Source organism: Neomonachus schauinslandi, chromosome 4 (genome assembly GCF_002201575.2).
Source record: "Neomonachus schauinslandi chromosome 4, ASM220157v2, whole genome shotgun sequence".
Lineage (NCBI taxonomy): Eukaryota > Metazoa > Chordata > Mammalia > Carnivora > Phocidae > Neomonachus > Neomonachus schauinslandi.
This window is the reverse complement of record NC_058406.1, coordinates 26,101,667-26,127,479: the sequence shown is the minus strand read 5'-3', so window position 1 is coordinate 26,127,479 and position 25,813 is coordinate 26,101,667. Positions and strand designations below refer to the sequence as shown.

Here is a 25,813-nt window from a genome sequence, read left to right as displayed (position 1 = left end):
GGGGGGGGAGGGGGGGCACTGTGGGGATCTGCCCTCCCGGCACGACGGCCCTCCACCGCGGCCCCGGCTCAGGCTCTGTCTGTGTCCTCCAAGGAAGCACGCGCCCTTTGGAGAACCAGGTGGGGCGCAGACTCTGCGTCCACAAGGGAAGGGGCACGGCGAAGCCGGTGCCTGGAAAGGAGATGGGGTGGTCCTTTGTCTAGGGGTGAGGGCGGGTAGGGAGAGGTTGTTGCCTGAGTTATGCCCAGGGGCAGATCCTGTGGGGGTAGGGGTGGGGGTGTTGGGGGCAGAGAGATCCCTTGCCCTAGACACTCTGCCGAAAGAGGCGGGCCTGCAGCTGGGAGGCAGGGGGCTGGGCTCTGGGGACAAGGACGCTTTGTCGTGGTTATTAGTGTGCTATGATAAGGAGCCTTCCCAGCCTCCTTGGAGAAACCCCAGCGTTTCTGGCCTCCCTGGGAGTCCTGGGATCTTAGTCACACGAGGGCCTGAGCCCTCACTGTCTCCATGGAACTGTTATTGCTAACACAAGGGTGACTATACATGGCATTTTTCCAGGACTGTTCCGGTTCACACCTGTGGCCCCAGTGTAATTAACATCACCCCCTTACTCTCAAAAGTGCCCCCAAACCTGGGAAGATCAGTCACATGATCACCCTACCTACTACTCATTTTGATAGAGAACTAACTCTGCGTTGGATACTCAGAGACGTCTTTGCGCCAGGCATGGCCTGAAGACTATTTCATCCTCAGAGCCCTGGATGAGGAAGGCATGATCCTTCCTGATTTTAAGATTGAGAAAACCGAGGTACAGAGAAGTTAGGTGACTAGCCCAGGATCATACAGATGATAAGGAGCAGAGCCAGCTCTGGAGGTCTCAGCCATGTGGTTTCTGGATAGGGCAAAGCCGCAGGGCAGACACCATCTTTTACTCATTGGGTCCTGGCCCCTGAAAATCGTTGCTGAGGCTCAGTGCTGGGGTGGTCCGGGTGCTTCTGTGTATGGGTCAGGGCGGGGGGATGTGTGAGTTTGACAGTGTCCCGTGAGGGTCCAGGACTCTGCCATCTGCTCCCTACCACCTGTTGCTCTCCAGCATTTCAGAGCAAACCCGCTCCCCACTTTCTTATTTTGAACGTTTCCATCCCTATAGCATGTCACAAAGGTGGACCTGTCAAGGTCACCATGGATCTCCATGATGCTAAATCCAACAGTCATGTCTCTGTCCCCACCCTCCTGGGTCTACAAAAGCACCTGATACCATTGACCACGGCTTCCTTCTCAAAACACTTTCTTCCTTTGGCTTCCTTGACACCAGTTTCCTTGCTCCTTGGAGGCCTCACACGCTAGTGTCCGGTGTGGGCATGTCCCAGGACTCAGCCTCTTTTCTCTTGCGTGAACTCATCCAGTCTGGGGGCTTTCCATACTCTCCACCACTGACGAGTCCCGCCTTTCTAGTGCTACTCCTGACTTCTCCCTGAACACCAAACTGCGTGACCAGGGCTGCCCATCTGACCACCAGGTTTCCAGTTACTCGTTTTTCCTTCCTGAGGTCAACTGTCCATCTTTGACTGTTAGATACTCTTCTTTTGACATTTACCCAAGGAAGATATGCTATGCACATGGTTCTGCTCTTTGCTATTTTTTAAAGCTATTTTATTTGTCTATTTATTTGGGTGGGGGGAAGAGGCAGAGGGAGAAGGAGAGAATCCCTAGAAGATTCCACACGGAGCATGGAGCCCTACGTGGGGTCCGATCTTGTGACCCCGAGATCATGACCTGAGCCGAAACCAAGAGTTGGACGCTTCACCGAATGAGCCACCCAGGCGCCCCCTTTGCTATTTTTTTTTTTTAACAAAATATAGGATATTTTTCCTCTATTGATAGACATAGAACTACCTCATTTTTTTTCATAAAACAGCTGACTAGTATTCCATTTCCCCCATCAGTAGATGTAGAGCTGTCCCTTTAAAGAAAAACCAACAAACAGCTAAATAGTATCTATACTATAATATATTTCATCAGTCCCATATGGTTGAAAATTAAGGTGGCTTTAATCATATATTTCCTTCTTTCTTTTTTAAACACCAGGGCAATAAATATCCTTGGACAAACATCATTTAACACATTTTAAAATTAGGTCTATAGGATATATTCCTAGAAGTGGAATTTTTGGGTTAAAGTTGTAGGCTCATTTGTAATTTTGATAGATGATGACAAATCTTCTCCAAAGATGTTTATGCTACCACCAGACATGAGGGCCTGTTTCCCCATCTCCTTGCCAATGTGTGGAGTGTTACCCACCTGTGCTATCTTTGCTGGTGGTATCTCATTATACTTCTGTTTTGCATTTCTCTTATTATGAGTGAGGATGAGCATCTTTTGATATACTCAACATCCATTTTGTTTGTCTTTCTGTCAACTGTCCTTTGCTTTTGCCCATTTTTCTACCGGATGGTTACCTTTTAAATTATTGATTTCTTGGGAGCTCTTTATATATTCAAGAAAGAAGCCCTCTGTCTATGATACAAAAAAAAAAAAAAAAATCTCTCCCTCCCAGTTTCACACTTGTATTTTGACTTTGTATATGGAGTTTTGGCTGTGCAGAATTAAAACATTTTTGATGTAGTCACATGTATCAATCTTATCTTTTATGGCTTCTGGGTTTGATCCTAATTAGAAATGCCTTCCCCACTCTGAGACCTGAAAAAGTTTTCCTCCCATGGTTTCTCTTAGCTAAAGTAGTACTTTAATGATATAAATCAGATCATTTTCACTCCCTTATTAAATCCTTGCAGTGACTTACCATTACTTTTATACTAACACCCACTCTCCTGACATTGGCCTACAAAGCTCCAAACCATCTGCTCCTGTTTTGCCTCCTATCACACGTCCCCTTGGTCATTATTCTTTAATCACACTGGCTTTCATTCTATTCCACAAACACGCCACGTCCAGTCCAGCCTCCTGGCCTTTACAATTGCTTCTCCCTCTGCCTGGACGGCTCTTCACCTGGTATTCCCTGGGCACCCCCTCTGAAGCCACCTCGCCCACTTCCTCAGCAGTCGCGCTCAGAACATTCCCTGACGTTCTCTCTAAGAGAGCAGCGAGCTTGCCGGGGACACTCCTGTGGCAGCTCCAGGACTCAGACACTCAGTGCTTGTTTGCAGAGTTAATCTTGGGTGCACATAAAGGTATGCGTGAGAACTGTCTGTTTGGTGTGTGCGATTGGGTAGTTGGGTGTTAGCGGGGTAGAGTGGGGAGTAGGTAGGTATGTTTGGTGCATGTGGTTGTGAATGGATATGAGTTTGCAGAGGGGGCTGGTAGGGTTTTGTGAGGCTGTGTGCATGTGTGGTTATGTATGAGGTGGTGTCTCTGTGTGTGGTTGGGTTATTCGGCTCTGGTGACTGGGTGATTTTATGGCCTGGGTCCTATCGTTCTGACCTTGCCTTGTCCCTTGCTCCTGACATCAGGCAGTGCCTCCATCAACTGGCCTTCACTTTTTCTGGAGGGATCTGGAAGAGACTCCATTCAGAAAGGGGCTGTGAAGTGGCTGTCCCACTTCCAGGTTCTGCTCCCTGGGCAAGGGAATGTGTGGGAGGCCATGTAGGCCATCCCCTCGCCTCGGGGCAGGGCTGTGTTGTGCCAGGGCTTGGAAGCTGCCCGGGCCACCCACACCCCCTTCAGGGCCTACACCTGTTCCCTGGGGGTGGTAGGCCCCAAGCCTGGCCCTGTGCTTCTTCTGGCCCAGGCCTTGGCACAAGCTGGTCTTATTCCCAGGTTGCCCCCTGTGTCTGAAATTCTGCCCAGGCCTCAGGCAGGGGCTTCCCTCTCTGGCTGGGGTTTTCCTCATGTTTGTCTATGTGCAGTAGGAGCTCAGGCCCTCCCTGGGCCTCAAGGCCCTCTCCTCCCTTGAGCAGAGTGGGGTAGGCAGAACCCACTGGGAAGCAGGTCAGGTGGACGGATGGGGGCTTTCCAGCCAGGCTCCAGCATGTCCGGGGCTGTGGGTAGGAAGGAAGAGATATCCCAGGATCCAGGCTAGAATGTTGCTTTCCTTCCAAGATGCCGAGAGTTACTTGGAACTTCTGCCCACACATCCTCTAGTGGAGGTAACACATGGCTTTTCTGAGTTGCTGTTCAGCTTCAGGCATTCTACATGTGCCCTGAATCCCACCCATTCTCACCCACCCTGGACCGCACTCCCTCTCTCTTTCTCCTCCACCTTTTCCCTTCTGCTCTTTACTGGATCTTTCCCTTTACAATAAATGTGCTGGTATTTCCCTGTCTTCAAGAGCAAACAAGCCTCTCTCCCCCCACTTCTCCAGCATCTGCCTCATCTTTTTCCAGTCCTTTGTAGTCAGACTCCGAAGAGTTGTCTTGATGCCATATCTCCAGCTGTTCCCTGAATCCCCCCTTTAGCTCACTCTCCTCGGGCGCTTGCTCAGCGCGTTCTGCCTGGACCCTCTTACTGGGGCACCCACAGCTAGGTCTCTGCACTCCCGGCAGCATTTGGTCGCCAGGACTTCACACTCTCCTGACTTTTCTTCCTTTCTCTGTCTCCTTCACTGGACCCTCCAGATCTCCCTGACTTTGAAGTATTGGGGTGCCCCAGGGATCAGTCCTTGGCTCTTTCTCTTCTCTGTCCCCACTCACTCTCCTGGCACTGTCACCCAGTCTCAGGATTTAAAATATTAGAATTAGGCTGACAACACCCAAATGCTGATCTGCAGCCAGGCCATCCCTGCCGAACTCTGGGCTCATGGGCTCAGCTGCTACTCCACCTGGCCTATGGGCGCCCGGTAGGTATCACAGACTCACTAGGTCCCCCATTAAACTCCTTCCTTATTAGGATTGTCAGATTTAGAACCAAAGCAAGCAAGCAAACAAAAACCCCCGAAACCAAACCAAACCAAACCAAACCAAACCAAACCAAACCAAACCCCAAAGCACATGCTTGGTTAAATTTAAATTTCAGATAGTACACGGGACTTACTTATGCTAAAAAAAAAAACTTACTTATTCTTTATTTGGAATTAAAATTGAGTTAGGAGTCCTGATTTTATCTGACACCCTGCTCCCTACGTATGTCCCTCTCCATCTTTCTCCATCCTTTACTCATCCAGATGAGTAAATAGCAACTGTACTCATCTACTCGTTAAGGTCCCAAACATAAGAGTCATTGTTGAGGGGCGCTTGTGTGGCTCAGTTAGTTAAGTGTGTGCCTTCGGCTCAGGTCATGATCCCAGGGTCCTGGGATCGAGCCCCGCATCGGGGTCCCTGCTCAGCGGGAGTCTGCTTCTCCCTCTCTTTCTGCTCTTGCTTGCTCTTCTCATTCATGCTCTTTGTGGCTAACTCTGTCTCTCTGTCTCTCTCTCAAATAAATAAATAAATAAAACCTTAAAAAAGAGTCATTTTTGACTCTCTTTTTTGCTTATACCCCATGTTCACTGCCACTGAATCATTTTGGTGCTACTTTCAAAATGTTTTTGAAATCTGGCCACTTCTCACTGACTCTATTGATGTTATATCTTGGTAACATCAAAGCCACAGATAATTTCTTTCCTGCATTATTGCAGGCATCTTATAACTGATCACCCTCTTTATCCCTTGCCCCCGTGCATCTTTCGTGAACGCAGCCATCAAGGGGATCATGCCCCCTTCTCTTCCCCAAAGTGCTCCCCTGGCTTTTGGATCACTCAGAGTGACAGCCAGAGGCATAGGAATGGCTTATAGGACCCCGTGTCAGCTGCTTATTCTTTTTATTAATTGTCTCTCCCATCACTAGAATCTGTGAGGAAAGCCATTTTGGGGGGTCTCTTGTGTCCACTGCTGTATTCCCAGCACCTAAAACAGTGCCTGGCACTTTGTAGACAAAGTATTTGCCAAATGAGTGAATAAACCCATCACACAGAATAAGCCCCCGTCCCATGCTGACACGGAGTGACTGTTTGATCAGTTCCTTCTAGCTTAGCATCCCACCCACCTACCCTCTAGAAGTCCCTCCCTGACCATCGGCCTCCTCCAGGAAGCCTTCCCTCACGGAGCCTCATGTCTTTCCCCTCCCTTCTGCCACCAGGCCCAAATCCCTGGTCTGGTACTCAAGGGACAAATGGGCTGTCTGTGTGGCTGGGTCTGTCTGTCTTTACCCAGTCTCTGTTCTCCCATGGGAAGAGGCTCCTCGCTTGAGCTCTCCTTTGAGCTGCAAGAGTGTGGGCATCAGGGCAGCTGGGGAAGCAGCCTAGGGTGAGGCGTGTGCCAGATTCCTGAAATCAGCCTGCCACCTGCACTGTGGGAGCTTCCGGAGCCTTGATTCTGGGTCAAAGAGGTGCTGAGCACTGGGCATCAGGGAGTAGAGCCTAGATGGGTTCTGAGCTGCAGGGTTGTGGTTCCTGAACTCACTGTTTGGGGAGGTCCTGACATAGGTCCCTGAGTAGGTGATTTGCCTTTGGCTGAGCTGGGAAGCCCAAGAAGGGAACCAGGTTGGGAGAAGCAGAAAGAAATGATAGGGTCATTGTGTCTGGAGTTGGCCAAGTGGTATGCGTGCTTGTAAATGAGATTCCAGTGCTGCCATTTTGACAAGGCCATCAGAACACTCTGACATGACTTGTGAAAGCCCCTTTTCTATGATGCAAGGGCGCATCAGACAGTGTCACTCCATCCCACACTCCATCCCTGAGCTTCACCTAATGCCCAACACAGCCCATCCCAGAGCCTCGGGGATGGGATGTGGCCCGGTGCTGGTTGTTTTCACACAACCGAGTTTTCCTCTGCATTCAAATGCCCTGCCGGGTTGTCTGTGGAACACACATGTCTGGATGTGCAGGGCAGCAGGGTGCATGGGACAGGAAAGAGAAGAACAATGGGAACCCTGTACATTGCTGGTGCCCATGCAAAATGGTGCAGCTGCTATGGAAGACAGTTTGGCAGTTCCTCCAAAAAAAACGTAGAATGACCACATGAGCCAGCAAGTCCACACCTACGTCAATACCCAGAAGATCTGAAGAGAGCGACTCAGACCCGCACATGAATGTTCATAGCAGCACCATTCACAATAGCCAAGACAAGTGTTTGGAAACAACCCCAATGTCCATCAAAAGAAGAATGGACAAACAGTATGTGGTATATCCACACAATGGAGTATTATTCAGCCATTCAAGGGAATCCAGTCTGATACATGCTACAATGTGGATGAATCTTGAAAACAGTATATCAAGGGAAATAAGCCAGACACAAAAGGACAGATGTTGTATGATTTCTAGGATACCTAGAATAGGTAAATTCAAAGAGATAGCAAGTCGTTGGAGGCTACCAAGGGCTGGATGGAGGTGTGAGTGTGGGTTATTATTTAGTGGGTACAGAGTTTTTTTTAGGGGTAATGAGAAAGTTCTGGAAATAGTGGTGTTGGTTGTACAACATTGTTAATGGAATTAACACTACTGAATTATACACCTAAAGATAGTTAAAATGGCACTTTCATGTTCTGTATATTTTATCGCAATAAAAATATTCAGGAAAATTAGGGATTTTAGGGGAAAATAGGAGACAAGGAAATAATCCGTGAGGAGATAGGGATTTGGGAATCAGCAGTGACCAGATGGTAATGAAGGCCATGGGAGCGGAGGAGCTCACCCAGGGAGGGAGTGGAGACTGGGAGAGCAGACAGCCTGGCAAGAGCCCCAAGGACCCCCCCAGTGGGGGGGGGGCCACTGAAGGACATTGACAGGGCATGACTGGAGCATGAGGAAAACTAGAAGAAGCCTGGGCGCATTAGTCAGTGCTCTTGATTGCAAATGACAGAAATCCAATTTGAATTAGTTTGGGTACAGAGGGGAACTGATGGTTTGTAGAAACATGGGGAGGGCAGGGGTGCCTAGGATCCCCAGAAGCACCAGCTGGAGCCAGGTCTGGCTGTGTCTCTCCTGCTTGCCTCACCTCTGCTCCCCTCTGACTGTTGGCTCCCCTCTCCGCATGCTGACGGGCTTTTGCACAGGGTCACCAGCTCCAAGCTCACACCTTCCCAAGTTTTCCTTAGAAAGCATTCAAATAATCTGGGGAGGAAGCTCGAGTGGCCCCACCTGGAGCACATGTCCACCTGAGGTCCAGGGGCCGGTTGCGTGACTGACAGTCGTCTATAGCTCCTCCGTTTGGAGCCAGGCTGGGCGGACAGCACATACAAGGTATCTGTGGTAGGGGATGAGGTACAGAGGGAAGGCAGTTTACCTTGTGAAGTGGCTCATGGCACAAGGGCTGGTAGCATCCACTGGGCTTGGTGGTGAAGGAATCTCACGTGCGCTCGGTAAGGGCAGGGCCGCTTGGGTGGGGTGATGGGGCAGGGACCAGATCATAGCTGGTGGGAGGGAGTGGGAGCTGAGGAAGTCCAGATGGTGAGTGCAGACCTGTTTTGGGAGGTGCAGTTGGGAAAGCCAAGAGAGAGATAAGGAGGTGGTTGTGGGAGACATGGGGTCGAGGAAGGGTTTTGTTTTGGCTTTTGGATGGGAGAGATATGAGTCTGCTGAAATGCTGGGTTGCCAGGTGAGAGCTAGAGGTTGAAGAAGCAGGAGGGCAGGAAGAGGTGGGAGAGCAGGGGTCCTGAGCACGGGGTGTGGTGGGGTAAGGGAGGTTAAAGCAGTCACAGGAGTGGGCTCACCTCTTTTACTATGCTGAGGGAAGGAGGGAGGGCCGGTGTGGATGCGGGTTGGTCTGCAGGTCTGGGGGCAGTCAATGGGAGAGCATTCTTGGAAGTTTTGCTTTCTCTGAGACATGGGATGAAGATCAGATAGAACTGGCTAGAAGTTTTGAGGAGAGCGGAGAAGCCTGAGCAGGCCAGACACCACCATGAACAACGGCAGAGAACCGAAGCAGAGAAGAAGGAGGGCTGTCAGGTGGGGCTGGAGAACACAGATTTGCAGTGACCTCACTCTGGTTGGCTCGTGGGTTCACTGGAGCAGAGCCCAGCACAGGGTGTAGCCATGGCAAGTTCAGCTGGACTGATCTGGGCTAAGCAGGAAGGGCAGAGGGATGATGGGGATATTGGTTGGACAGCAGTTTATTCCAGTCATTATCTCAGCAAATATTGATTACCCTTTTACTGTATACCAGGCACTGTGCAGGGCCTGAGGATACATTGGCAAACCAGTTGGATTCTGTTCTGGCCCTCAGAGAGACTGCAGTCTAGAAGGAAGGAGACATTAGTCTAAGAGCTCCCATGTGACATGAGGGTGGTGGGAGAGATTGCGGATCCCAAGCCTAGGCTCGATGCAGAAGGAAGGGAATGCAGGAAGGGCTGAGAGACTGGGAGAAGGGCAGGGGGTCAGGTCTGGAGGTGCCTATGTGTCCCCCTGTGGGTCTGGTGAGCAAACATGAACGGATGCTGAGGGAAGAGCTAGGTGAGACAGCTGGGGGGAAGCTGTGGTTAGAGATGGGGGTGACCTGCCACCTGTCTCACCCTACCCTCCTTCCCTCCTGTTACAGTAGCTGACCTGTCCTTTTCCTGTTGAAGTCTGAGCCTCCATCTGGGCTCTGCATCCCATTCCCTCTGGCTCTATGGGGACGTTGACCTACTTTCCCCTCTACTGGATTCATTTCATCATTATTTAAATATTCTCAAGTCTCTCTCACTATAAAAATAAATTCATGACTGCTCCTATCCTTTGGCAAAAATACTCTTTCATTTTCTATTCTTCTCCCAGCCACCATTTTCCAACCAGTTGTCCACACTTGCTATTTCCATTTACTTGGTCCTCGCTCTTCTCCCCTCCCCACTTCCCTGGGACCTGGTTTCTGCACCCCATTCTTTATAGATGATGCTCCTCCCATGGGTGCCAATGATATCTATGTAAACTGAATCAACACTTTTCAGTCCTTATCTAATTTGCCCCATGGCAACGTTTGGCCCTGGTGATCACTTTCTCCTCTAGAGAGTCCTCTCCTAGAAAATTCTAGAAGTTCTAGAAACTTCTCTAGAACTTTTGTCTCTTGGCTTCTGTGACTTCATCTTCCTTCTTTGTGACATCATATTCCCTTGGCTTCTATGATATCAATTTACCCTGCAGTCCCCTTTGCTGGCTTTTCCCCATTCTGTTTGGACTTTAAGCCTTCATCCTAGGGAATCTTCTCATCTCTACCCCCACAGACTCTGTACAGTATCAGCCACCCTCACGGCTTGAGTTACCACCTACCATAGAAGCCCAGATATAAGATGACTCCAAATAAACAGCAACCCCTTATATTCCCAGTGAGGAGACCCTCAAAAGTTTGGGAGCTGATTTGAATACATGAACTTTCAGTGTGGTTGAAATAATAATTTACTTTATTAACTTAGTTTGCTATCTATTTTTTTTCTTTCCAAGTTTTCATTTAAATTCCAGTTAGTTGGCATACAGTGTAAATTTAGTTTCAGGTGTAGATTTTAGTGATTCAACACTTACATACGATAGCTGGTATTCATCACAACAAGTGCACTCCTTAATCCCCATCATCTATCATCTATCATCTATCTATCTATCTATCTATCTATCTATCTATCTATCTATCATCTATTCCCGTCCCCTATTTGCCCCATCCTCCCACCCCCCCTCCCCTCTGGTAACTTTCAGTTTGTTTTCTTTTTCTTTTCTTTTCTTTTCTTTTAAAAGATTTTTATTTATTTGAGAGAGAGAGAATGAGAGAGAGAGCACATGAGAGGGGGGAGGGTCAGAGGGAGAAGCAGACTCCCTGCTGAGCAGGGAGCCCGATGCGGGACTCGATCCCGGGACTCCAGGATCATGACCTGAGCCGAAGGCAGTCGCTTAACCAACTGAGCCACCCAGGCGCCCTTTTTCTTTTCTTTTTTAGATTTTATTTATTTATTTGAAAGAGAGTGAGAATGAGAGAGCACAAGCAGGGGGAGTGGCAGAGGGAGCAGAAGAAGCAGACTCCCTGCTGAGCAGGGAGCCAGAAGCCAGAAGTGGGGCTCCATCTCAGGACGTCGGGATCATGAGCTGAGCTGAAGCCAGACGCTTAACCGACTGAGCCACCCAGGCGCCCCCAGCAGTTTGTTTTCTATAGTTAAGAGTCTGTTTCTTGGTTTGTCTCTCTCTTTCCCCACCCCCATGTTCGCTTGTTTTGTTTCTTAAATTCCACTTACGAGTGAAATCATATGGTATTTGTCTTTCTCTGACTGACTTCTTTCACTTAATATAATACTCTCTAGAGTTTGCTACCTATTTTAAGATCACATATTATGTAGAACAATGTAGTAAACCTATTATTTTTTCCTCCCCTGAGCAGTTTATGAAGCAATTTTATTTAAACTTTGAACATTATTCCGTGACACCTGGGTTAACATCAGTAGAGTTTTGTTTGTTAGCACTAACCTTTTACAGAATGCACAAACTTTATTTTTGCCCAAGTTATTTGTGACATGGTGCTTTTTAAATCTGTGAATGATACTGGAAAACTTTATTCTCTGCCTTAAAAGCCTGGTTGCATAATACTAGGTTGTGTAACTTAAAAAAAAAAAAATCATCTGGTAGGTGTGTATTTGTCATTGCCACAACATAACCACTTCCTTTACTGTTCTTTTTTTTTTTTTTTAAAGATTTTATTTATTTTTCAACAGAGAGAAAGAGACAGCGAGAGAGGGAACAGAAGCAGGGGGAGTGGGAGAGGGAGAAGCAGGCTTCCCGTGGAGCAGGGAGCCCGATGCGGGGCTCGATCCCAGGACCCTGGGATCATTACCTGAGCTGAAGGCAGACGCTTAACGACTGAGCCACCCAGGTGCCCTCCTTTACTGTTCTTAAAGTGTTTTTTTTGTTTTTGTGTTTCTTTTTAAATAAAGGGCTTGCCTAGAAAGACAATACTTGCTATTGTAAGGTCATAACGCCAGGAGTAATGATTGAATCTGGGTGAAATGTCTTTCTCTCCATTTTTTTCTGATTCCACCCAGTGACTGCCACGAATATCCAGGACTTCATTGATTGGGGTTATTCCAGGCTAATGAGTTTCCCCCAAAGAGCATTCTGTTGTTCAAAATGCAGTAATTGAGAGCATGCGCCACAACCTGGGAGACTTTGTAAGGACTTGGGTATAAGACAAATCCTTCCTACTTGAGGGGTAATTTTGGCAGAATCTTATGCTGTGCTCAGGCGTTTTGCTGACAATTCCCAAGTCAATATTTCCTGACCAGTCCTTCCCCCCGACCCCTCCCCGGCATCCAGCAGCCTACTAGACATCTCCACCTGGCAGTATTTTTATTGAGTGCCTACCATGTGTCAAGCACTCTTCTAGGTGCTGGTGGATAAATGGGTGGACATGACAGAGTCCCTGTTCTCAAGAGTCCATTCTAGTGGGATGATACTGAGAATAGACATGTAAACAAATAACATTTCATTTACTAGTAAATGCTACAAAGAAGATAAAATGGGGTCACGTGGTAGAGAGTGACTGTGGCGCACGTGCTTCAGCTGGGGAGGGCAGGTCAGAAGTGGCCTCCTGGAGGAGAGGATTTCTGAGTTGAGATGTGAATGACAAGGAGACAAGTCATGTGAAGCCCTGGGGAGGGGGAAGAGTGTTGCCCACAGAAGCCAGTGCAAAGACTCTGAGATGAAAGAAGACCAGTGTGGGTGTGTGTGTGCAGAGGGGAGAGCCAAAGAAGAGGGGTTTGCAGAGGCAGGCAGGGCCTATCCATGTAGGGCTTTGCAGGCCACAGCAATGAGTTTGGTTTATTTTCATTTTTATGGCCATTATGGGAAGCCACCTGGAGGGTTTTAAGCAAGGGAGTGACTTGACTGATCTTGGCAGAAGATGTCTCAGGCTGCCATGGGCAAGGGAGGAGGCAGGGAGCCAGCTACTGCAGCTATCCAGGGGCTCAATGAGGTGGCTTGGCCTGGGGGACGAGGCACTTGGAGATGATTGGAAGGGAATGAAATTTGAACTTGGAATTATACCCAATATAGCTTACTAGTGGTGTGGATGTGCTTATGAGGAAAGAGATACCTAGATTTTTGAACTGAGCAGCTGGGTGGGTGGGGGATATCATCTTCCAAGGTGGGAAGACTGGGAGAGAATGTAAATCTGTTCTCTGGTAGGGGGGTTAGGAGTTCTGTTTTGGATGACCAATAGGAAGTTGGATGCATGAGTCTAACACTCGTGGGAGAGGTTAGGTCCGAACGTATAAATGTGGGAGCCATCACTTTATAGATGGTTTTATAGATGGTACTGGACAAGATCACAAAGGGGAAAAGAGGGTAGAGAACTGGGCCTGAGGGCACTCTGCATTTAGAGATCAGCAAGAGGAAGAAGAGGCATTGGTGGAGATCAAGGAGGACCCCTCAGCAAGGTGGGAGGGAAGCCAGGAGAGCATGCTGCCTGGAAGCCACAGAAGATGGTGTTTAAGGAGGGAGCTCTCGATGGCCAAATGTCGCTGAGGGAGTAAGACGAGAATGAAGAACTGACCACTGGATTTGGCAACTTGTTGGCCATTGGTGACCTTGACAAGAATAGTCCTGACTAAAATGGGTAAATGCGATAAGGGAGTGGAGACAGCAACTGTAGACAACCTTTAGAGAATTTTGTTTTTTTGTAAAGGGGGTGGTAGCTGGAGAAGGATGTGGTGTCAAGAGGGAATTTGAAAAAGAGAGAGGACATTCTAGCATATTTACAGAATTGTGGGGCAACAACTGTGGAGCACAGTCCAGAGTAGGTGAGAGGTGAGGGCTCCAGTGTCCAAGTGGAGGGTGTGCCAGGAGCAGGGATGCTCATCCGTGTCCCAGCGGAGAAGGCAGGGCGAATGGGCACCTAATGTCTGCCTGTCAGCCAAGGAGGTATGGGGGAACGGGGACTGGAGCCTTGGGGAGAGAGGAGAAGGTATGATACAGTCATCTTGGAGACTAGGGTTAGAGTTTTAGGAAAATGTAGAATTTGCTAGAGGGGCTGAGTGCCCACCTGAGGTTTGTGGTCAGAAGTTTCCATTGAAACCAGTCAGTCCAGTTGTGTTATTCTCCAGGTGCTCTGGAATGGGTGCCGCATGGAGAGTGGGGTTGTACTGGGGTTGGGCTCTTGCCTGCTGAGTAACTATAGCAGCAGGCAAAGGCAATGGAGCAGAGGATACATCTACGAAGGGCCCTCGGAGTCTAAGCTGGGGAAAGAGGGATGGGAGGTCATCGAGGGGGTGATGGACAGCGACATGGGGGAGGACCCATAGATGTAGCAGAGGGAGGGCTGGAGCAGGAAGCTGATGGGTAGGAGGTGAGGAGCTCTTGGTACTGACCAGGTCTGGGGTCTGACTGATACCCCAGTCAGTATCAATATGAGTTCCAAAGCCTGAGCACGTATGTGGGTGGGGTTTCACAGGTGAATAAAGATCGATGGAAACAAGGAAGTCAAAGCACAGAGAGGTGGGTGTTAGAGGTGAAGTCATCAGAAATGGTAATAAGTATAGTATTCGAGAGAGAGAGAAAGAGAGAAGGCGATCCAGGGGCTGAGCTGGTCCCGCAAAGAGAGGGGATAACCAGGATATCTTATGTACCTCTCTGACTCCGCGTGTCTGTAACTGAAGTTATCTGTATCTCCCGCAAACTCGCTCCTCCACTGGGGAGATGGCACCACCACCCAGAGCAGAAACCTGGGTGTCACTCTGGTGCCTCTCCACCTGATCCCCACACCTACTCAAATCACCAAATCGATCTGACTCTATCTCGTAGGTCTTTCTTAAATCCAGCCACTTCTTCATCCCCACTGCACACACCCTTGTTGAAGCCATCATTGTTTGTCACTTGGACGCTATGTCAGTTTCCAAATAGGTGACCCTGCCTTGGCCCCTCTGCACATTAACCAGAGGCACCGTGCCTTAGATCACGTCACTTCTGTGCTGAGTCTCTCCAGTGACTTCTTGTTGTCCTGAGGATAAAGTCCAAGATCATTAACAGGGCTTTACCAAGAAAGTGCTGCATGACAAAGCCCCTGTCTACTTCAGCCTGACTCTTCCCACGAGCCCCCGGCCAGGCTCCAGCCCTCCTGGGGTACTTCCCATCCTTGTCATCAGGCTTGCTCTCCCTCCGCCTGGCCACTCCTCCTGCTCAGCTTGGCAAAATTCTCTTCTTTCTCTAGGTGTCACCTTAAGAAGTCTCAGGGAAGGGGCACCTGGGTGGCTCAGTCGGTTAAGCGTCTGCCTTCAGCTCAGGTCATGATCCCGGGGTCCTGGGATGGAGTCCCGCGTTGGGCTCCCTGCTCAGCGGGGAGCCTGCTTCTCCCTCTCCCTCTGCACCTCCTTCCCCACCCTGCAAGTGTGGGCTCTCTCTCTCTCAAATGAATAAATAAAATCTTAAAAAAAAGAAAAAAAAAGAAGCCTCAGGGAAGCATTTCCTGCATTCCTGGATGTTGGCTCCACCTTCCCCCTCCCCTCAGTACCCCGTGCTCCCCAGCATGCCATGAGCTGTCCTCTTCATGGCATGTAAACTCCATGAGATCGGGGACTATATCTGATTCTTCCCAGATGAATCCTCAGCACCTAGCATGGGGCTTGTCATGTAAAAGTGAGCAATAAATATTTGTTGATTTGAATCCAATGGGAGATTCTCGAGGTGGAGCAGTTCTGGGTGAAGACAAAGTCCCAGGTGTGGTCCTGTGAGTGGGTAGCTAAATGGAGCAGAGGAGCAGGTCATGAGAAACACAGAGGGCATGGAATGAAAAGGACAGAGCGGCACCCAGATGGTCCCCGCAGCCCTGGGCTGTGAGAGAATACCCAAAGACTCTGACTCCTCAAGTCTTTCATGAGCGGAGGAGCTATGAGGGGGCAGCAATGGGGGCGGGGCCGAAGGTGGAGGGGACAGAGGCAGGGGCCCAGCTGAGCGAAGAGATTTCAAGAAGGGGGAGGTGGAAAGTCTGAGAGTGGTAGTGAGGGTGGGTGGGGGGGTCTTGAGGGTGTGGGTGGGACTGAGGATAAAAGTGTCCCAGCTCAAGTGTTTCCCAGAGGATTCTTCCAGCTCCTCTGGGGCCTCGGGCTGCTCAGATGGTGTTCCGGCTCTGTCTGGCTCACTGGCTCAGGACTTAGGACCTCTGGGGACAGCTCCCATGAAGAGGGCTGCCACAGGAGTCGTCAGGTCTCCGGATGCCCTCACCCTATGCTGGCCCTGCAGCGGACACTGGAATGGGGACTCTGGACTCCCACAGGGAGTGGGCTGTGGCTGCTGGCCTGCACATGGGAGCTACGTTGGTTTGAGTAGTGTGGGGCCATCTGGTTCTGAACAGGTTGAGAGCCAGCCTGTTTTCTGGAATTGGGTGGTCACAGCTCTGGTCTGGATTGGAGGTAGAGCCACCCTTATTTCCTGGGACCAGGAGTTCAGTGGATGGTATTGGTGCCTTGCCCATGTCCCCTTTACCGGGGGACACCCATTCCCTAGCTGCTATGAATACAGGGTGCTCGTGGCTTATAGCTGCCCCTGGAGAATTGACCTTGATTGGATAGGAGTCACCTACCCCTTCCTGCCAGCCCTCCTGCCCATGGGCTGGCCTGAAGCCAATGACTGACTGATACGGGAGTTCAAGCCTGATGCCCTCTCCTCCGGCGGGGACGACTCAGCGGTGGGATATATGGTCCAAAGGCCCCTCACCGCACCGGGGTCAAGGCTAAGTTTCCCCGAGCCCATACCCAGCTCGGCCTCCTCCCTAGCCTGCTTCCCTCGCTCCTTCCTCCGCATGCGCATGAATTCCGGCCACTGGCCCCACTTCCAGGGCCCTGACCTAAGATGCACGTGATGCCCGATCTCGTCCCATAGCTGGGGGAGGGGGAGGCACAGAGGCTCTCTAGGGACCACGGGAGACACAGCCCCCTGTAGACTCAGCCCATCTCTAGGCCAGTTTCCTCGACTATAAATGAAACATTTAGGCTAGATTTAGTTAGAACAGCAACAACGATGCAACTTATAAACAAATGGGAGGACAGCTTATCCCTGGCCGCCGTGTGGTGAAGGATTCAGGTAAACAAGACAAGTCCCTTCCCCCAAGCAGCTCATAGGCCATTTACTCATTTACCAAACATTTATTAAAGGTAGCTGGGGACCTGGGTGAGTCAGTGTCCTGCTCACGAAGGGCTCACGGACCGATGGGGAGAATGGCAGAGGCACAAGCTAGGCTTAAGGGTTCTAACCTTAAGATCTGAGGAGGGGTCCCAGGGGAGGAAGGAAGGGCATTCCAGGCAGAAGGAACCCATATCCGAAGGCCCGAGCTGTGATGCAGTGTGATGTGTCTGGTTGGGGACCCATAAGCCCTTTGGTTTTATTGGTGAGTATAAGGAGGGAGGAAGCAGGGGTGACGTCGGGGAGGTCAGCAGGGACCAGGCGGAGGGGCAGTGGGGAGTAGTGGTGGTAGCGGGAGAATTTTTGAAGCAGGAGGGACGCCACAGTCAGGTGCATGTGTAGAAAGACCACTCTGTCCCTGTGGTGGAAGAGCGGTGGGAGAGGAAGGGCAGACTCGGGAGGTTTAGGGTTGGAATTGGCCGGCTGTGGTACTGTACTGGACTGTGCACCGTGAGAGGCTGGAAGATGGGAGGGCACGAGGAAGTCAGGCCAGCTCCCGGCCCGGAGAGCTGGGTGGCTGGCACGCCATTCCTGGGGGTGGGGGTGGTGGGTGATGTGTGAGGAGGGTGGGTGCGGTCCGTTTGGGAGCTGCTGACTGGAGGAGACCTGGGGGCCTCCTGGAGGGTTGGTCCCTGGACAGATGGTGGGAGGCTCGGGGACTCAGGGCCAGGTCCAGGCTGGAGGTGTGGTTCTGGGAGTGGTCGGGGTCTGAGTGGTGGGGGAGGGGGTGGGAGGATGAGGGGATGTGTGTCTGGGGAAGAGAAGGGGAATTCCTCAGACTTGAGGCTCTGTGAGGGACCCTTTAGCTCGGATGCTCTCAGCAGGTCCCTGGCCTGTGGGGATAGCCCCCTTGGACATCCTGGCAGACTCCCCATCCGGGGCTTGCTCTCAGCACCGTGCACCCCCTCCAGGCCTTCTCCTCCCACCCTCAGAGAAGACTCGCCTCCCTGAGACCTGGGCTGGACAGGGTGAGGGGAGGCTGGAGTGGTGGAGGCAGAGGCCTCCTTAACTACATGCATTCACCTGAGGGACTCGCTCTGAGAACTGAGCCACTCTGGGCCCAGGGTCTTCTGGGGTCTCACTCCTCCTGCCTTGGCCAGCTGCTTGCAGAGTCCAGACACCCCTGGAGCAGCCTCTTGGCATTCCCACCAAGTCCTGGGGGTGCACTGTGTGTGTGTATGTGTGGCGTATGTTATGTGGCGTGTGGTGTGTGGTGTGTGTGTGTGTGTGTGCGTGTGTGATGGATGAGCTTGGATCTGAGGTCCCGGGGCTCAGGTGCTCACTGAGTGGTTGTGGCCTCCTTTCTGAGGTCCATGGTGAACCCCCTGACACTTCTACCCGCCATGCCCCACCTGGTCTACAACATACTGGGAAAATCATATTTATTAACGGTTTTCACATATTCCATTACCATATACAAAATTCCCACCAGCCTTCAACCTCCCTCCCCTGGCGCTCGGGACCCAGAGACCAAACTGCTCTCAAGCACTGGCCCCTGGGGGGGCTTCCTGAGCCCTGCAACCGTCTTCCCCACCTGCCCTGCCGCGGAAGAGATGCCACCACCCTGCCGCGGCTCTAGGGACCAGACCACGGCCCTGGTGGTCCTCGCTACCGACCTCACAGGTTATGGAAACCCACCTGCATCCACGGTGGCCGACCCAGCCTTCATTAAGACAGAGTTCCCATCTTGGGGGTGCTCCCCCTGGGAGAGGACATACGGGGGGCACGTGTCAGGCAGGTGGTCCCGGTGCCGAGACCGCTTGCGCCTCGGACTGAAGGTCTCCAGGCACCTCTTGCCCACCAGGTAGGTGACCTCACTGAGGTTGAGCAGGATGCAGATCACAGCTGTGGCCACCATGAAGTAGGTGAAGACCTTCTTCTCTGTGGGTCGGGAGATGTAGCAGTCTACCGTGTGGGGGCAAGGTGACTCGGAGCAGGCCACCACCCGGGGCATGTCATAATCCTGGTAGAGGCAGTGGAAGATGTAGAGGAAGCTGATGTCGACAGCAGCCTTGAAGATGAGACTCAGCAGGTATGTCCACCAGAGCCCGCCCCGCTTCTTGCTTGGGTTGTCGTACAGGGACGGGGCGTTGGGCCCGTGCTTCAGGCGGTGCTTGCGCTCGCGCTCCTGGCGGTAGGCCACGTGCATGACCACGAGCAGCGAGGGACAGGTGACCAGGATGAGCTGCAGGGCCCAGAGGCGCACGTGGGACACGGGGAAGAACTCATCGTAGCAGACGTTGGGGCAGCCCGGCTGCTTGGTGTTGCAGACGAAGTCCTTCTGTTCATCATCCCACACCTCCTCGGCCGCCACCACGTACACCAGCACGCGGAAGATGAACACCACCGACAGCCAGATGCGGCCCAGCGCCGTGGAGTACTTGTTCACGCCGCTCAGGAGGGCCTGCAGGGATGCCCAGTTCATGCTGACAGTGTCCTTGCTTCCTCACGTGGACCGTCAGCACCCGTGAGCACCCACTTGTGGCGTGGGGGCCGCGAGGCTGGGAGAGCCTGGAAATGGGCGCCCTTTATTAAAGGTGCAATTGGCAAAACCCTTTCACAAACACTCTGTCATCACGTCTTCACTTGCAATGACTTGGTGGGGTCGGCATGGCCGTTACCCAGTTTCACAGGGGAGTAAGCTAAGGCCCAGGGAGGCACCCACCCACGGCTCCCCAGCTGGAAGTGGCAGAGCTGGTCTTGAACCCCCACCTTCCAGTTCCAAAATCAGGGAAGATTTTATTCTATGAAGTGATAAATGGGACAATAATCATCTCGCACCAATGCACCCGCCAACTTCTTTGACCCCAAGTTTAAGCCCTGCGGATCACACGACTTCTACAGAAACAGCAAGAAGGTGTGGATTGGATGACTTGCCCTCCCTTTAGCTGCAGGAGGGGAGGGAGGTGTGTCTTTATTGTCCTCCAACTTCTACTGAGCACCCAACAGGAGCGGGGCCCTGTGCTGGGTGTGTTCCTATCGGCCTCTTTGGCGGACCCCTGAGTGATATCTGTCCTCACCGAGAGGCCCAGGACATCCCCAGCCCTGACATTTCCTCCCAGACTAAGCAGGCTCTTTGGAACCGTGGGGGTTCGGCACCATCCACCACCCCTCCCCCGCATGGGTGCTGAACGTCCTGACCACACTGGGTTCCTCTGGAATTCCAACCATTTCAGCTTTAGGGAGGGACTGGGGAAGGGACAGAGGCAGGATTCTGGCTTGGTCCTCCCCTCAACACTTGCTTTTGCTCTCAGGAACACCGTACTTCTCTGTTTGCTAGCCAGCTCTCTTATTATTCCCGGTCAGGCCCCTGTCCTGTGTGCTCCGTCCTCCACAGCCCCTTATCTGGGGCGCCATCAGGTTCCATCTCTGGCCCCGGCCCCTCCCCTGTCCCTGACTCAGACCTCATCATCTTCAGAGCTTGTGACCCTGGGACTTTTTCCCAGTACCCTCCTCTGCAGAATAGATCACTGGTACTCAGATGGTCTGTTTTCCTGTCTCCTGTGTGACTGTCAGCACCTGGAGGGCAAGCCTCTACAGCTCATCCAACCGTTTCCCCAGCACTCAGCACCTGCCTGGCCTGGTGAACCCATGATAGATCTTGCTGAACTGAAACTCCTTCTTCCTGGTTCCTCCTCTTCCTTGTCTCTTCTCTGGTCCTCTGTCCTCCCTTTGGTCTGGCAGTACATCCCTCCCCCTCCTTGGGGTTTCTCCAGGGATCCTCTGTCCCCTCTGCTCCTCCCAGGAGCCCAGCCTGCAGCCCGAGTTCCCAGGAATCCTCAGCCCATCTGGTCCCTGCTTCCCAGCCCGGTCTCCTGCCCGATTCGGTCCTCACCTTTCCTGGGTCTAGCAGCGACTCTCCGGTCCCTGGTCCGTCTGCCTGGGGGCCTCCCAGAGGCAGGTTTTGTTCCTCACTCCTCTGTTGGGTGGAGCTTTCTGAGCCAATGAGCCAAGGGAGAGTGAGCGGGTGGGCAGGGGGGTGGACTTCCCTGGGCACAGATTCAGAGCAAACACCTGTGGCTCTTTACCCCTGGCCCACGCCTTCTCTCCAGCCTGGATGGGCAGGGTTGGGTCTGGCTCCCTGGGCTGGCAGGTATGTGGGTGAAGTTGTCTTTAGGCGGGGGGCAGTGCAGGAGTCTGGTATTCTTATGCCAGGGCCCAGGTCAACACCAGTGGCCCCTATCTGTTGCCCCTAGCCCCTTCCCATTGCCTTATTGCCCCTGGTCCCTCCATCCCCAGGCCTCTCTCCTGCCCTTTTCTTCGGAAGCACGGTTCTGAGGTCCTCAGTAGCTGACATCTATGGAAAGGGGCCACCTTGATCCAGCCCAGGATCACATCCCACCCTGGTGGGGACATTTCTGGGGACTAGAGCTTGGGCTGTTGGTGAGCTGTGTAAGGGCTGAGAGGGGACGATTATGGTTCTTTTCGACAAGGATACCCGCTGCCCTGGCGGAGATGAAGAATGCAGGTCAGCAGCATGAAATGCCCAAGTTGGCATGGGGCCAGGCGCAACCTCGCTGTCCGTCCTTTATTGGCCTGGGCCTCTAAGGAAGTCAGGGTACCTCCCAGTGGGGCTGCAGAGGGGCCTTGGGCCTGCGTCCTGGCTGTCCTGGTGGCTGGGATAGTGAAGGTTAATGTGCAGCCAGGGAGGGGCTCCTCTGCTTCATTTCCCACAAGCATTTATTGAGCACTTCCTAATACCAATGATTAACATTTATGTGGCCTTTTACAGCTGGCTTACCCCATCCACAGCCATGAGCTCACCCAGTCCCCCCCACCCCCCCACCCCGGTCTCCATATTATTAACCCATTTTTGAGAGGAGCTGAAGTCCCTTTCCTAGAGTCCCAGTGGAGCTTGGGTTCAAATCCAAGTGTTCTGACTCAAAAGTTCATGAACTTTCCATTGCAACACACAGCTCCCCACAGGCTAAGCCCCATTATGTTTGCAGATAGCCCTCGGACCTCAATTTGCAACTGGGGATAAAGGCTTGTTTTGAGCATGAGCAGGTGGCATGACCCCCAGAAGTGCTGGGGACCCTTTTCCAGGGGAGGGGATGGCCCCCTCACCTGGCTGGATCAGGTCCAGCCCTTTGCAGGGGCAGAGAAGTTGACCCAGTGACCTGAGAAGGGTTGCAAAGGCTGAAGGACCAAAGGGCACCTTCAATCAAGTGGATGAGTTGACTTTTATTAAGCCTTGACCGTGCCCCCTCCCCTGAAGGTACTTGCACATCCATTCTCTAAATAAACCCCTCCTCACAGCAACCACCCTGTGACGTGGGCTTCACCTCCATTTTACACAAAGGGAAATGAAGTTTCGGCTCAGAGGGGTCACTTGCCCAAGGCCCCACAGCTGCGGCAGGGGCCGGACCCTCCCTGCTGCCTGTCCCCAAGGCTGTACTTGTGGGACATGCTGGGCCTTCTCCACCAGGTTTGACCAGGCGGCTCTCACAGGATGGTCTTCTTCACATGGTCTCGAGGGAGGTCTGGTAAGAGAGGAGGGTGAGAGTCTGAGCCCAGAAAGATGAGGTCGCCTGCGAGGAGGTCGTCCCCCTTGCAGGGCGAGGTGGCCCAGTCCGGGCTGTGGCCCACGCCGGTGGCCCTGGCTCTCCTCGCTGCCAAGCCCTCATGGCACCTCTTGCTCACCAGGTAGGTCAGCTCTATGAGGTTGAGCAGAATGCAAATGGCAGCCGTGACCACCATGAAGAGCGTGAAGATGTTCTTCTCTGAGGGCTTGGAGATGAAGCAGTCCACCATATTGGGACATGGAGCTATGTGGCACTTGACCACATGAGGGAGGGTGTATTTGGGGTAGAATGAGTGGAACACATAGAGGAAGGCAGTATCCACGCCGGCCTTGAACACCAGGCTGCAGACGTATGTCCACCAGAGCCCGCCCTGCTTCTTGCCGGGGTTCGGGTAGAGACGCCCGCCATCCTCCCCCACTACCTCCTGGTGCTTCTTCTCCCGAGCCTCCCGGTAGGCCACGTGCATGACCACGAGCAGCGAGGGGCAGGTGACCAGGATGAGCTGCAGGGCCCAGAGTCGCACGTGGGACACGGGGAAGAACTCGTCAAAGCAGACGTTGGAGCAGCCCGGCTGCTTGGTGTTGCAGTCAAAATCCTTGTGGTCGTCACTCCACACTCGCTCAGCCGTCACCAGGTAGACCAGCACGCGGAAGATGAAGACCAGAGACAGCCAGATGCGCCCAAAGGCTGTGGAGTACTTGTTGACCCCGCTCAGGAGCCCTTCGAAGATTCCCCAGTTCATAGTGGACCCAGGTGTTGGCTGTTCCTGCTGGGAAATAATCATAATTTCCCACATTTCTAGAATACTGACTCTGAGCACCTATGGAAATATATCATCTGTATTCAATTCTCACAGTCATAGAGGAGCTAGGTTCTGTTATTGTCCCCATTTTACAGATGGGAAGGGGGGCTTGGGGGGTTATAAAGGTTGCACAACTATTAGGTGCAGAGCTGGGATTCGAACCCAGGTAATTAAATCCGGAACCCATAAATGTGGGGGAAGGTGGGTCCAGGGAGCCACTCTTTCCTCCCGGGGCCAAGGCTCTGGCCTTGCGGTCCTGCAGAGTGAAGGCTCGAGTAGGTGGGACATTCTGCCCTCTCCCTCTGTTTCAACCCTGGCCCTCCTCCTCAGGGCGCGGAGCCTTGGGAAGACTTCTCTCCTTTTGAGCCCCGCTCTCTCCTCTTAGCCCCTCCTAAGGGGAACCTGCTCCTTGCCCTTTACTTGGCTTAGGGGATTGGGCAGGAGAGGCTGCTGGAACTTTGTCCCCAAACTCCCGTCTAGTCTAACACTCAGTAAATATCCAGGTAATGTCTTGCTCAGGTGCAGCGCACTTGAAGCAAGGCCAGTGGCAATCCAGCTGAAAGATGAAGTAGGGGACAATGGTTCTCTTTATCCTTTACCCTGGTATTCTGGGGATTCCCAAACTGGTGTTCTGTGGAACCCTGCCCCATGGTTTGGCAACAGGAGCAGTGAGAGAAAAGGATTCTGTGTTCAAGAAAGGTAGGCAAACATAGGTTCAGCAAAGTTCAATAGGTCTCTTTCCTTGACCAAGCGAATACATTGACACTTGAATCCCCCAAACGGAAGGAAAATGTAGCATTGTCTGAACTCCTTTGACCACAGAATCCCTCCCTGCCCTTTTTTTAATCATTGTGTGGAACAGTCTTGTCAAAACAGCAAATTGGGAAATGCTGCTCTGGTCAGTTTTGCTGGTGAGTTTCGTGCGATGAACACATCAGATTACGGAATGTGACTACCATTCAGAGCAAGAGACTCCCACTTCCTCTCTTGGAATTCTTCTGCCTGGTTCCTGGTGGGGCTGTGGGGAGGTTGGGGTGTCCCCTGAGACCCAGGCACTGTGGTCTCACCTGCTGGGCTCCCCTGGGACCTCAGGGAGCCTGCACAGCCTCTTGCTCTAAGGGGTTCCTGATGCCTTTCCCAGTGCCCGTGTAAGCATTGGTCACCGTGCTGTCCTGACTGCTGGTGGGATCTGCTACAGATGAACAGGGTGGTGGTAAGGGCCAATGGTTCCTGGGTATTTATGCGGCACCAGGCACTGTTCTCAGCACTTTGCATGAACCAGTACAGCAACTGTATGAAAGGGTATGATATTTTTTAATTCCCAATTTACAGATGAGGAAAGTGGAGCACAGAGAGGTTAATTAATTTGCTCATAGTTGCACAGCTGGGAAGCTGCAGAGCCGGGATTTGAACCACACTCTGTGCCTGGGCCCCTTTCTTTAAGTTGCAGGAAGCTGCTTGCTCATCTGGTCTGTGCCCAACCTCTCCCTCACCAGGTGGATGCCAGGTAAGAGAGGCTGGAGGAGGTGTCTCTGCTCTCACCCTGTCTCTCCACTGTTCTGTCTCTACCCCCTACCGCTTGGTCGTCAATCATCAGCTTGTCTTTGCTCAGTCCTGCATAAGGTGGGCGGGACTCCTGGCAACTTGACAGGGAACTGCCTGAGAGGCTCCAGCCCTCAGTCCCCAGAGGCTCTTGGCCCAGCCCTCCTGGGGTGTGGTGGGTGGGACTCCGCAAGCCCAGGCAGAGCTGCTTTGCTTGCTCAGCTCCTGGCACCCCTGTGAGCCCTTCTTGCACTTGGTCCCTGGCTCCCACCTCTGCTCAGCTGGGGAGAGCAGGAAGAACGCAGAGCAGAGGAGGGAGGAGCCCTCCGTTCCTGTCCCATCCGACCCAGGGTGGTAGATATGTCCAGGCCACCTCTGGCCTCGCCACCAGAGAAGTCTCCCTCTGCCAGGTAAGCCAGGGTCCATCTGGACCCAGGGGACCTTACCTGGGTGGCTACTCCTCAGGGCTCTCTGTGTAATGGCTCCTGGTAGCTGGAAGTCGGACTCAGCAGGCAGCTGGAACTCATGTCAGAACCAGGGAGGGCGTCTGGGCAGTGCATTCCCGGGACAGGGCCTGCAGAGTCTGCAGGCATCCTGGGTGTGCCTCTGGCCTAGGAGGAGGAGTCGCTGCGCCTGACCCTGCCATTGGCTGGGCCCCAGCCTCCCCAGCCTGCCTCTGCTGAGGCCCAGAAACTTAAGGGTTCATGGTTCACTCTTCCAGGGGCACTGAGCCCAGAATCCTGGCATCCTCTGAGGGGAGAACCACAGGTCCACTCTGAGCCCCTGCTTGTCCTCTCATCCCTGGCCTTGTGTGGGAGGAGCTGAGGTCTGTCCCGCCTTCTCATCCTTCTCCAGGAAGTCCCCATGCTACTTCTTGGGACTCTAGGGGCTGCTCT

The 25,813-nt window shown here is 52.5% G+C and overlaps 3 protein-coding genes across 4 annotated transcripts in view; all 3 read right to left on the bottom strand.

Annotated features, from left to right (window-relative positions):
- GJB3 (gap junction protein beta 3) overlaps positions 1-18,769 on the bottom strand; it is a 24,367-nt gene extending 5,598 nt beyond the window's left edge. The window contains exon 1 of the mRNA XM_021684197.1: positions 18,687-18,769. Within this exon, the coding sequence (XP_021539872.1) occupies positions 18,687-18,692 (6 nt within the window). The 5' untranslated portion in view covers positions 18,693-18,769. The remainder of the gene's footprint in view (positions 1-18,686) is intronic.
- On the bottom strand, positions 18,424-21,287 carry GJB4 (gap junction protein beta 4). The gene is made up of 2 exons (XM_021684200.2): positions 20,884-21,287; positions 18,424-19,559 (listed from the first exon to the last, which is right to left on the bottom strand). Exon 2 carries the CDS (start codon positions 19,471-19,473, stop codon positions 18,673-18,675), a length of 801 nt encoding a protein of 266 aa, XP_021539875.1. The 5' UTR covers positions 19,474-19,559; positions 20,884-21,287; the 3' UTR covers positions 18,424-18,672.
- Positions 21,288-22,212: 925 nt separating this feature from the next.
- GJB5 (gap junction protein beta 5) lies at positions 22,213-25,520 on the bottom strand. 2 transcript variants are annotated; one of them, XM_021684195.2, is made up of 2 exons: positions 25,364-25,520; positions 22,213-23,342 (listed from the first exon to the last, which is right to left on the bottom strand). In XM_021684195.2, the coding sequence occupies exon 2, from the start codon at positions 23,313-23,315 to the stop codon at positions 22,494-22,496; it is 822 nt and encodes a 273-aa protein (XP_021539870.1). In that variant the 5' UTR covers positions 23,316-23,342; positions 25,364-25,520; the 3' UTR covers positions 22,213-22,493. The 2 variants fall into 2 exon arrangements, with proteins under 2 accessions (XP_021539870.1, XP_021539871.1); XM_021684196.2 differs by having other exon boundaries at positions 22,213-23,339.
- Between the last annotated feature and the right edge of the window lie 293 nt (positions 25,521-25,813).